Genomic DNA, 13,194 nt, shown 5'->3' on the forward strand with positions numbered 1-13,194 from the left:
TGAGTCTATAACTCGCCAGATACCTTTCTACTCCAGCCTACATTAAACACCATAACCAGGTCATGAAAATCTCAATCTGTTTTTTCACACCTTTGTCTTCATGGCCCTTTCCTGAGGGATATCCTTTATATAGATAAAGGTATAGACATAGAAATATGGATAAATAAAGATCTAAACGGATATTTTGGGTACTAGCAATCCACTGCTGCTTATGATGCTTTTGTGAAGCATAAAATTGGAAAATTCCCATACAAAACTGAAAAAATAGCAGCACTATAGCAGTAGATAGAGAAGGGTGAATTAAAACTCCTCCGGGCAATAGCTTTTATTAGACATATTGACCTAGCATCTTTTAATTTTAAAAAGTCAAGTTTTGATGGAATTCTTCATGGGGAAGCTCTATAAACAAAGGCCATATTATCAAATAGCCTCATTGGGTTGTAAGTCTTTAGAAAGTAACCTATGGATTTACACTATGTGCTCGTTAAGCTTGTTAAGTGCTTACTGAACCCACTGAGAGTCTGTCTTCTGTTTTTCAAGCCCTGCAAATAGATAAAGAAGTACACATATCATACAAAAAACTCAAGAAGATGAGTTTTAGTAACAAAAGTGGTTGTGCTTATATCATACTGGTTTCCTTGAGATTAAAAAAAAAAAAAACTTATATGAACTTAATGTATGAGTTTCTAGTGCTTTAAGAAATTGGTTATACTACAGAGTAGCTTAACAGGAGCTTTAACACTCTGAAATTATTAAGAAATGATAAACTAAGAGCACTTTGAGTTTCTGGAATTCCATCTTCAATCATCTTGAAGTATACTACTAACATTACAGTTGCCTTTTGCATCAATCATTTCTATGCATAACTATAGATGTCACAAATCTCAAGTCTAGAGATCACCATTAAAGTTTTGGTATGCTTGATCAGCATGAAGAACTAAGAGCTGTTGTGTAGATAGCAGAGCATGGGCATTCTCTCACAGAATGTTAAGATGTGTTTCTGATGCATAGTGAATGACACAAAAGAATTTATGCAGCTCTCCATTTTCATTTCCCATTCTTAAAGCTTTGCTTGGTAACATACATCCTGCTCCAAGTTGACGGCTCATCATTTTTGATTGGTAAATATTTCTGTGACCTATTCTACTGTTTTTGGTGTATTACTCCACACATTTTACTTGAAACTGAGGATGCGATCCAGGAACCTGAATGTGGGAGACTTGAACATATGCACACACTGAAACAATGACTTGAGTAATTATCTATACACAAACCTAGAATTGCAGAAAGGAGGACGTGCTTCTTTTGTATCAAATGCAACACTGAAGTGCAACTTTCATTGAAAATAAAACCCCAAAATTTCTACAGATCAGTGGAAAAAATAATTTATTGTGATTTATTTTGCACATTAACGTGAAACATTTATACATATATATTCTGTATTGATAAAGTACACTACGCATAGACAACTTTTATACACAAATTGTACTATTCTAATTTATAATGCAAATATTCAGAAAATGCTAGACATAAAAATGGATATTTTTCACACAAAAGTGTATGTTAAAACTGTGAAGAATCTGCAACCTCATCTAATTTTATTACGTCTGCTTACAAGCTATATATCTCTTAATTATACCACAACACCAAGAATGCTATCAAGTTCTCCCAAGGAATAAAATAAGATGATTTCTGAAAATTAGAGCCCAAAACAGAAGAAGGCAACCATGACAGCCATGCCAGTATGCCTGTCAATTCTGAGGGCTCCCTCAGAAAAGAATTAGAACACTACTGGTGGCCTACTATTGTCCAGCAATCCATTATTAACGTGACAACTTCATTCAGTTAATATAAATCAGTGAAAAATATACTGAAAATGAAGAGTATTTCAGTAAAAGTACATTGGCACAAGCTTCAGATGGCAGCACTGGACAAACAACTGCCTCCTTTCAATACAGAAAATGTTTCCACAGCATCTACAGAGCCAAAATGCTGGATGACATCAAAAGGTACCTTTTTCTAAACAGGAATCAACAGTACATCAAGTATTATTCACAATACAAACAGGAAGCACGGTCATAGCAGAAGTAAATCTGATAAAACAAGTTTCATACAATAATTCCCATAATTATGCCTTATGTACTACTTTTTACAAATAGTTCTTGAGGTTCTTTGTTCTGCCAAAAAAATTGAAATGCCTCCTGTCTTTCCAGAAAAGTCAGAAAATATTTATGCAACCACTGTACCACAGAGATGAAGATGAAGATGTGAAGCATCAGATTGAAGTGGTTAGTTGTGGCGTGCATATTATAAAATGTTATTCAGTACTACTAACTGGTGATAGGAAGGGCCACAGCAGTGACATGCAAAAATGCATATTAAAAACAAAACCATGAAATACATGCTCATAGCAGAGAGAGAATACCAAACACTAAGGAAAAAGTAGCAAGCATGCCTTGAAGATGGTGACTACAATTTTAGGACAAGAGCAAAAGACCATGGTACTGTACGTAACAATGGGAGATACGAAGTAAAGTAACATTCATAACTCATCCTTACTGCCTGGCTCCCTATTTGGAGACAGTATTGCACCCTGTTCAGCATCCTTTTCCTCTTCCCTCAGCTCAGAAAGTATCTTGCTTTGTTTCCTTGAATGCATGCAAGTAGAATTTGAAAAGTAAGGATTTTCTTTGAAGCAACAACACAGTGGATCAATGCAGTGACAAAATGTTTGACAACTTGCAACCAGTATTAGAAAATAATATAACAGAGCATAGGTAACACACACATTTCTTTTGTATGTGTAGTACACAGGAATGTAACAACTCCTACACTCCCTGGTGGAACTACTTGAGGTATTCTGACTTGCTCTCATAAGTAATGTGGGGACATGGGAGAAGAGAAACATATTTGGATGTGGGGACAGATGGGAACTGCAGTCAGGTATCTGAGGTTCTCTGCATGCTTTATGTATTACAACAAAATCTGTTCCTCCTGAGAGAAGCTGCAGGTGAAACTTTGTTCATGCAAGCAAGCAGACAAGTAACCAGTCACGGTTGCTTTGGTTCTATGTACATTTATGATGTAATTCTGAATATTTTTGGAATGGTATTATGGAATAGAGTTCTTGAGTGGGGAAGAAAAAAGAGATGCCAACTTTGTTCCTAAGTCTAAAGCATGCTGAGTTGCTCCAACCTGATGGCATTCCACAAGCCCAGTGAAGATACAGCATATTTTAAGCATTGAATTTATATCTCTATGCCAGTTGTAAGCATTTTGTCCACTTCCCCCACCATATATTGATTACTGGGCTTCAGTATCTGTTATGCTAACAGATATGCAGGTGGTCAGTTTGCCATCCTCTTAGGTATAACTGAAAAATGGAGTGTACCACTAACACGAATCAGTACTAGATTTAAAGATATTGGAGATAAAAAACTTCACAATAAAAGAACAACCAGCAGAAATATCTTCAAACAGGTTTAAGAAATGCTTTCAGGGAGTGACCATTCAAGACATTTATTTACCACACAGATTCTTTACAGATGTTAACACATCATATTAAATGTTACGAATGGCCCCTGCTGCAATTAATCACACTGCAAAATGATAACGATAAGAATGCCTATGTGTGTTTGAAAGGTCAGACAGAATAAGTATCTGAAAAGAAAACCAAAACTTGACCTTTGCAAAGTAGTTACAGTTAAGGTAATCAAATGTAAAAAGTTGCTTATTTGATTTCTGCTTTTGGATTACCATTATATGCAGCCTACAAAGCATCAGAAATAACAGTTCAGAACACCTTAAAGGAGGAAACCTTAGTGCATCTTTTTGTGTGGGCAGATGAAATGGTGCAGGGAGTGAAACAGAATGAAAAGACCACTAAAAGATTATCTTCTTTCACTTTTCATAATCACCTCTGAAAAAATGATTATGAGTGTCATACGCTACATGAACTTATATTTCTAGTTTCCTATTCTCCAAAACTTAGTACAACAAAAAAGAGACATATACAATGGGAGAAGTCCTTCTGCGTATGAGAAATATATGCATATCTGAATTTAAAAATTAAAAAAATAATCTAACACAAATTCAGAGTTTTCAAATGTGCTGAAACTGTGACTATTAAGTGCTCCGGAAAATCAGGCTGACAGTATTTTTCTGTCAGGTTTACTTTTGTCTCTGTGTTCCCCTCTACAAAGCTGAATTATTAGACAACAGTAACAGCAAGTACCTCTCAGGGCTGTTGTCACGATTAACAAAACCAGCTGTTTTACAAGAACTCTAGAAGGAGTTCTGCAATACTTAAAACTATTAACTTCTAGAACCCTAAACATGCATGAAGCTGAACTACTACTTTTGAAGCTTTATATTTAACATTATAATATTCCCTGATATAAACGATAGGATATAATTTACAATGCAGAAAGAATATGTCTAAGGTGCTTAGTTAATATGGATCTGAAGGAATAGTAGCCACGTGAAGTTAAATGTAACCTTGATAGAAAACAAAATCAGAAAAGTACAATCCAAAAGTGGCACTCATTGTTATTGCTACTAATATACTAAAATACAGACTTCAGTGGGGTTAAAATACAGGCTGTCCCCTGAAGTTTAATACTGAGAGTTAACATTGAGGGTTACCATTAAACAGTCAGTATCCATACACCTGAGTACCAGTCATATTAAATCTTTCCTAAAGAGCCATAATGGTTTAACAGTCTATATTCAGAGGCACACGAGAATTCAAAATTGCAATTAATTCTCTGTGACAGGTAAGTTCCGTGAAAACACTGATGACCTGCATTATTTTAGGTATTTTTTGGATTAAATACATCAGCTTAAACCTATTTCTATTACTTTTGGACAGGATTCAAGCTGTGTATTTTTTCCTCCCTGTTTGCAATAGATGGAATGTATACACCTGCTCAGCTACAGCAAATCAGGTGGCACATAGAAATGTGATTAAATGTCAAACTTTGCAGTCCACTTCTGAGTCTAAATCTCATTGGCTTTTAATGAGATTCTGGTTACTACATGCGCAAACTTCTGAAATCATCGTACAAGCTCAAAGAGCACTTACTGCTTGAAGAGTTTCTCCCTACTGTCACTTTGACAAGAAAGATTTAGTTTCATAAATCATTCAGAAGATATATTTTTATCCTGTGTATTTTTAAAAGTAAGACTTTTATCACACAACAATTTCTGAGCAAGAAGATCCACCTGAGGTTAAGAGAACTCTCCACGCTTCAGGTGAGAACCTGCCTGCATGTACTTGTTGGACTGCTGCCTAAATACCTGAAGGCACATTTATTCAGTCACAGAAATGATAAATTTTGAAGTGCTGATAACCAGACATATTGATTAAATGTTATATTATGGGCACTGTATTAAAAAATCTAGCACAGTGGAGAAATCTGTACGTATATATAAGAATTTGAACACTGGCATTCCCTCAAGGACCTCTTAAAATATTAAAATATTCCTTTGGGGACTGCACAGACTTTAATAGACAAGTAATCAAGGACTTCAATCTGCTGTCAAGATAGTAAATGTGTTAATAAAATTGTTGTACAAAACTGTTCATTTCTCTGAGGGAATATCTAGTTTGGAAATGTATCTCAGTGGCTTAGATTAGATTTCTCATATTTATAACTTGTTTAAAAGAAAAAATACACTTTGGTTAGTCATACCTCTGTCTCTGTACTCTTTCTGGACAAAAACCAAACCTGCATTGGTTCTTTTTTACCCTTCATAGAAACTGGACCCCTGTACTCCAGGTGGAACTGAGGATCTGAATTTTCTGGTGTCATAAGACACCTGAAAATAGAAACAGAAAACATGTGAGTGTATGCATGCATACCATGCACAATTTTAAAATATAAAACACACATATGTGAGCAAGTTAATAGAAGTGTCAAGTCTATTTTTAGATAATTATTATATTTGCATACCAACAAGCATGTGTCATAATACAGTCTCCCATCCAGTTCCACTAGAACTCACACACACATTGACAATGCCTCATTACTACTCAATTCCAGCTGACAAAGGCCCCACTGCTATCAATTCCAAAAACACATTGATTTCTTTTAAAATGTCAACACCAGTAAAAGTAGTGGTTCACTCACCTGTATGTGTACTCAGAGACATTGATCTTTCCCTTTTCTCCAGTAGTTTCTGTCCTGCTTGTTAAATTGACAGTATTTCCAAAAAGGCAGTAACGTGGCATCCTCTGGCCTATGACACCTGTGACTACCTCACCAGTATGGATTCCTATAGTTATCTTCAGAGAGAAAAAAAATAAAGCTTCAAAATTCAAAATAAACATACCCGATCTCATGCTTCCAACTAAAATACAGGTATTATGCAGTTTCTATCAGAAAGTTTAATTTTCAGTGCACTGCCCTAGCTTCTCCAAAGCTTTGCATTTTGTATCACAGAATCATAGGGGTTGGAAGGGACCTCTAGAGATCGAGTCCAACCCCCCTGCCAAAGCAGTTCCCTACACCAGGTTGCACAGGTAGGCGTCCAGGCAGGTCTTGAATATCTCCAGAGAAGGAGACTCCACAACCCCCCTGGGCAGCCTGTGCCACTGCTCCGTCACCCTCACCGTAAAGAAGTTCTTGTGCACATTCATGCAGAACCTCCTGTACTGCAGTATCTGTCCTTTTCCCCTTGTCCTGTCTCCACACACTGCTGAAATGAGTCTGGCCTTGCCACTTTGTCCCCCACACCTCAGATATTTATAAACCCAGATCAGGTCCCCTCTGCCTTCTTTTCTCAAGGCTAAAGAGACCCAGTTCACTCAGCCTTTCTTCATAGGGGAGATCCTCCAGGCCCTTCACCATCTTTGTGACCCTGAGCTGGACTCTTTCCAAGAGATCCCTGTCTTTTTTATACTGGGGAGCCCAGAACTGGACACAGGACTCCAGATGAGGCCTCACCAGGGCAGAGAAGAGGGGGAGGATCACCTCCCTTGACCTGCTGGCCATGCTCTTTTTAATGCATCCCAGAATGCCATTGGCCCTCTTGGCCACGCAGGCACACTGCTGGCTCATGGTCAACGTGCCATCCACCAGGACACCCAGGTCCCTCTGCTCAGAGCTCCTCTCCATCAGGTCATCCCCCAGCCTGTACTGGTGCATGCAATTATTCCTCCCTAGGTGCAAGACTCTACACTTGCTTTTGTTAAATTTCATCTGGTTTCTGACTGCCCAGCTCTCCAGCCTGTCCAGGTCTTGCTGAATGGCAGCACAGCCTTCAGGCGTGTCAGCCAATCCTCCCAACTTCGTATCATCAGTAAACTTGCTGAGGGTGGCCACTATCCCCTCATCAAGGTCATTGATGAAGATGTTGAACAAGACTGGACCCAGCACGGACCCCTGGGAGACACCACTGGTCACAGGCCTCCAACCGGACTCTGCACCGCCAACGACAACGCTCTGCGCTCTGCCAGTTCTCAATCCACTTCACTGTCCACTCACCTATCCTTATAACAAAGCTAAGGAAGTGTGGGATGTCATGGGAGACAGTATAAAATGCCTTGCTGAAATCAAGGTAGACTACATCCACCACCCTCCCCCCATCCACCCAGCCAGTGACAACATCGTAGAAGGCCACCAGGTTGGTCAAGCATGACCTCCCCTTGGTGAACTCATGCTGACTACTCCTGATAACCTCTTTTTCTTCCAATCATGCTTTTGGGTTGCTTTTTTATTGCAGTCCCATGACTCTGCCTCCCACATGTAACAACAAACCTCGTATCTTTCCAACATGCGCAGCATATAATAGCAACATGGTGTGGTAAAGTAAAAGAAAAATGGAGAGAAATACTCTGTAGGTCTGAGTTCGATGAATGCTCAGAAGATATAGAAATTGATGGTTTAGGCCAAGAAAAAGACAACTACTCAGAAGAAACACCAAGGTATTTTTCAGTTAAAATGTCATGGACCAGGGTTTGGAGAAGTTCATTCCTACAGAACATTATAGTTAGAGGCCCCAGATCAAACCTTCTCACTTTCTTGCTCACTGACAAGGGGAAATATGCAGACCTAAACTAGGTCTTAGAGAAATAGATTTCAGATAAATAAAAATAATAAAAATATATATCATCACTACTGTATGGGAACTGTTGAATCACAGCCTGAACCACTGATTGATCACCTGAAGCAAGCACTGAGTCAGCTGCAGGGGCACAGGTGAGGGTGATATACCTGTGTGACCGGAAGGGGTGGAGTCTGGCTCCACCTCTCCCAGACCCCATTGAAGGGCTGACCACCACCGGGGAAGTGTCTCTTCTTGGAGATCCCTCCTGTGTGGAGTCAACGGCGAGCCTCAACCATCGTAAAAGGTGAGCCACCCTTTACTTACTAGTAGTCTGTGTGCCATCTATATAAAGCCTCACGGAAATATACCATCCTCCACGATATCTCTATCTGAATTCCTTTCTTTAGAACTATTTGCCCTACAATTACTTATTTTTTCCTCCTAGCTTTTTGATGAAGACAGGTCAACACAGCCTCATCAACTCTGTATGCTCTGCAACAGCATATTTAAAAAGCCCATAAGAACAAAACTTCCACTAACACACATTGGAATCACTGCCATAACTACCTATGAAAATGTATTTCTCTATTTAATGTAATGTTTTCTCGTGACTGAACACATCAGTGAGGGAATACTACAGTTCTATTCATTGAGATGAAGAAGACAAAACTAATTGTACTTGATGCACAATGCAAGTTTGTTGCATAGATTGAAAAGATAACAAAACATACATGATGAGGATCTGATTTAGTCACTCAAATAGTTAAGCATAGTAATTGCATTTGAGGGCCTGGGGAACTGCCCATATCACATCTACATGCATTATATACATCTTCATATTATTTATGGAGATCTGTCTCAAAATAATCAAGTTTACATGGAGAGGGATTTTAGTATTAACATATTTCAAAGCATTATACTCATATAAAAGAATGGGCCCTTCATTCAAGCCCACACATTTACTAACCTGTACAGGCTCCCCATCCACTTGAACTTGGCCTGCTATTTCCATCATATCCAGTGCTAGGTGGCAGATAGATCGTGCATGATGAATGCAAGGCTCTGGTAGACCACTCACAGTCATATACTTGTCCCCAACTGTTTCCACCTAGCCAGGAACACATTAGTCCACTTATTATCATGGACTTCTGAGTACAAGAAAAGATGACGTAGCACTTCCTTCAGTTGTCCTTTCAAATGTTTTCCCTATGCTTACATTCAAAGCACCTTAATTCCAAAGAATATTTGCTTGCTATTGCTAAGAGTTTACAATATTTCAACAACGTATTTCAATCAATGACAGCAATTATGTAAACTTTAGCCTCCTTTTTGGGGTATTCTAGAATTTGTACAGACTCTGAAAGCCATGTTTAATTCTGACCCACCCTTGATTTATCAGGTACAGGACATAAATTTAATTTCTAGTAAAAACTAGCAATGGATTTTATACATATAAAGACACAAGCATATACACGTATGTGCTCCGAAAGTAATGCCTCATTTAGTTCCATGGAAACTAGAACAAATACATAGAGCACATTAACACTGTTTGAAAAGAGCAAATTCTCAGCTACAAAACACTTTCTCAACACAGACACCACCGTGAGCTATGCATTTTCTCCAGCAATGAACAAGAGCCTGCATGCCACAGTCATGAACATCTACCCCAGCAGAGATGACCCACTGTTGCTGTCACCACTGCTGAATCACCCACCACCTCACTGTGCTCACGTCCACTGTTTTTGGTCTCCATCAATGTTCAGCAACTGTTAATGAATGTCTGTGGGTGCCATTTTTTCCACATGGAGGAATTCAGTGCCACATCTTTTCTTCATACACACTTGCACATCAGGCATCATTTTCCAGACTGCCCCTCTACTGCCACCTGTCACGCAGCAATAACATGTAATGGAATACTGGCAGAAAGGTTCAACCTCTACTGCCACACCACCAACATCCATCTCTGATGTCATGGGCCAACGTAATAAATAGGAGGCATTCCTTTTGGAGCAGTCCTTGGGCTACATACCTATCTACTTATCTACCTCCTACCAGTTACATCTGCAACTAAACCTCACTACAACTGAAGAAATAAAACTAACTGAATAACAGTTTACAAGTAGGAATTCCACATATAGGACTTAAAGCACACCACTTACAGAACTTTTGTGTCTTTTAAATATGGAAGCAAATTCATGTATCCAAATAACAGGTGACTATGCAGAAATGCTATACAAAACTGTGCACTCTGTGTTATTTCACACAGAGACACACAATATACTCCTCTTTAGCTATGTAGTATCAGGTAGCACAGTTCAAAGATTGGAAAAAAGTCTGCAGTCCAAAGGATGGAAAAGAGCAACGTGACAGTAAATTATTGAAAAGTCACAGGTTAAATTAGTTGAAAATCCACTGCTTACCTTGTAAACAAATGGATTCCTTCGTGAATCAGTTAGAATATCAAATCTCGTGTAAAGATCATTTAAAAGATTAACGATCTTCATGGCTCCTTCTCCAGAGGCATGTTTACTACAGAAGGCATTGAATCCAACAATACCACTAAAGAGAATGGTGACATTGTCATATCGCTTAGCTGGAACGGGACGCTTGTGTCTCAGCTCATTTGCCACTGATGGTGGCAGAACAGAGTACAATAACCTAGTCAGAAAGAAAGGCACAGGCAAAACAGAAGGAATTTTGTGTAAGGTCTTTACGTAAGACAGAAATACTAATTCTTCTGACATTATCTGTTAATAGTGTCTTGGATTATTTTTGCTTACTGCTTGAGCATTTCTGTCATAATCTATTAACTAGATGGCAGGTAAGAAAGTTGGCAAAACTACTTTTGATTAATTAGCAAAGTAAAAAGACTGCCAGTTCACTTCTCCTCTAGAGTCCTTATAAAGGAAGGAGCCATCAAAACACCTAGTTCAGTGTAGGCGACAGCCTACACTGCACATTACATATGACAATCTAAATTAAGAAAAAAGCTCTTTAAGGAACTGAAGTGAAACATTCTTTCTTGACTTCAAAATTATCAGTCTTCAATATCTTTTATGTTCTTCCAAGGTTCTTAGATTCTTTTATTTCACAAAGAAGGCACCTATAAATAATATATTGCTGTGACTGTTTCAAGCCCAGAAATTTGGATCTTACGTGTCTGTCTTTTTCTTTTCATCTTCAAGTGCACGTAGTGTGTGCTGCAGTCTGTCGGTGAGGATCTCAAGCTCTTGAGTCAGTTTATATTCCTCTCTAAACTGCTCTCCCAAAAGAACCAGATCACGGGTAGCATCATGCAATGGGATATCACTGAGATACAACCCTCTCCTGGTTAAATCATCCAAGTTCATAACACTGTAATGTGAAGAAATAGACAGACATGGGTAGTTAGATAGGGGTGTAATTAAGCTTGACAAAAAAAGCACTTAAACCTCTGACAAGCAGCAGAGAATGTGAAATTGGAAAAAAAAATTATGTGCTTCCCAAAATCTGATGAGCAGTATAAAATACTCCTTCTGCAAAATCCTTGGGGTTCACTTCTGTTCAAACATAGCTCTTGATTTTGCATTTATATATAGAATTCTCACTAGTTCCATGAACATATGAAATGCACAGTCTTCAGTGCACAAATAAAAGTAAGACTATGTTAAGGTAGCATCTTTCTGTCTTCACCCACACTCTACTTCAATTTTATACATCAGGTTAGTGTACAAGTCTGGTGTATTAGCTCAAATGAGCACTTAGCTGAAGCCCTCCATTCAATGCCCAGTTCCAAATACTCTCTTCATATACACTGCTGCTCTATTACGTTGCAATTACTGATTAAAAAAAAGTATGAATTCACATAGGAAATCAAATCAGTGACACCTCTCAGTATTCTCAGAATAAGAAAGAAACATCAAGACTTGCCAAACATTACTGAATTATTTCACAATCATCTAAGTTCCAATATTCAAATGCTCCTTCCGCTTTTGGTATAAACACAACAAAATCAATTAAATCAATACCCAAGCCAATTGATCTCTGTAATATTATTCTCATAAATATTCATATGATTAATAACACTAAAAGGAAAAGCAGCATTACACAGCCCTTATGGTTTAAAGTACCTTGGTGAACAAAGAAAGAGAATGCTGTCTGCTTCAGGCAAGTAGATCATTTGCCCTTTCAGGCGTAAGCAACTGATTTCTGTGCCAGTCAACTCATCTTCACACTCCAGCTTCTCTACATCCAACAGCCCCTCCTGGTGAAAAAAGAAAAAAAAAATCAATTATTTTATCATTGCGTTGGTACACGTGCTACCTCACAACATCTGTGTAAATGCCTTCGCTATGAAGGTCATCATAATGTCTGAAATAGTTACACCTTACCTTAAAACCCAACACAAAACACTGTCCTCACTTCAACACTGCTATCTGCCTCAAAGATACAAATCATGGCATCTTTCCTTAATTTCAAGTTCACAAATTCTATTCTTAACAACAGTTTGACAAAAGGATTACCTAATCTATGAACTTCACAGAATCCCTAAAAATTACTGCCGATTTCTCTCAGGTACACTTTTAGAAAAGAAAAAAAAAAAGTCCTCAGGCACAGCAGGTGCAGCTCTACATTCCACATTCATTGTTTCATATTGCCTGCCTCCCCTCTCCTGTTCTCTCTAGAGAATGTAGAATTGTGTACAAATGCATGGGCCCAAGTGGTAACATTTAATATTTGCCTCCTTTGTCATAATGAAGTATAATTATCCTTCCACATTTACTTCAGTAAAATGTCATATATGCATTTGGCCCCTTACCAGAAAGCATCATATGGGAAGTATACATACTTCACCATTCCTGTTTAGCAGTAAACTCAAATTAACACACTGAATTCAGACCTGTAATTTTTTCCTTGGCTCAAGACTCATAAGGAACCAAGCTTACTGCAATGCAAGAACATAGATTTCTGCTTTTTCAGTACTTCTTTTCTCTCCCAGAGCTTGCTTACTTATAGAAACACCAAGTGAATATTTTCTAGTTACCTTGGTCCTCAGTACAAAGACTGTATTGATATGTGAGAGGATCCCATGGAAACTAATATCAATATGAGGCCGGACCAAGGAGAATACGGACAAGAGACTACAGTTTCCTGGTTGCAGCTGAA

The 13,194-nt window shown here is 38.3% G+C and overlaps 1 protein-coding gene across 2 annotated transcripts in view; it reads right to left on the reverse strand.

Annotated features, from left to right (window-relative positions):
• Nucleotides 1-2,334: 2,334 nt before the first annotated feature.
• Nucleotides 2,335-13,194, reverse strand: part of GUCY1B1 (guanylate cyclase 1 soluble subunit beta 1) — a 33,992-nt gene continuing 23,132 nt past the window's right edge. For both annotated transcript variants that reach the window (XM_065736255.1, XM_065736253.1), the window contains exons 6-13: nt 13,073-13,189; nt 12,159-12,292; nt 11,206-11,403; nt 10,470-10,707; nt 9,017-9,157; nt 6,132-6,286; nt 5,694-5,820; nt 2,335-2,648 (exon numbers count right to left, since the gene is read on the reverse strand). In XM_065736255.1, coding sequence (XP_065592327.1) covers nt 2,625-2,648; nt 5,694-5,820; nt 6,132-6,286; nt 9,017-9,157; nt 10,470-10,707; nt 11,206-11,403; nt 12,159-12,292; nt 13,073-13,189 — 1,134 coding nt within the window. In that variant the 3' untranslated portion in view covers nt 2,335-2,624. The remainder of the gene's footprint in view (nt 2,649-5,693; nt 5,821-6,131; nt 6,287-9,016; nt 9,158-10,469; nt 10,708-11,205; nt 11,404-12,158; nt 12,293-13,072; nt 13,190-13,194) is intronic.

The sequence above is a fragment of the Cyrtonyx montezumae genome, unplaced genomic scaffold (genome assembly GCF_038088225.1).
Source record: "Cyrtonyx montezumae isolate F1298 unplaced genomic scaffold, pur_monq_1.0 scaffold_2, whole genome shotgun sequence".
NCBI classification, from domain to species: Eukaryota; Metazoa; Chordata; class Aves; order Galliformes; family Odontophoridae; genus Cyrtonyx; species Cyrtonyx montezumae.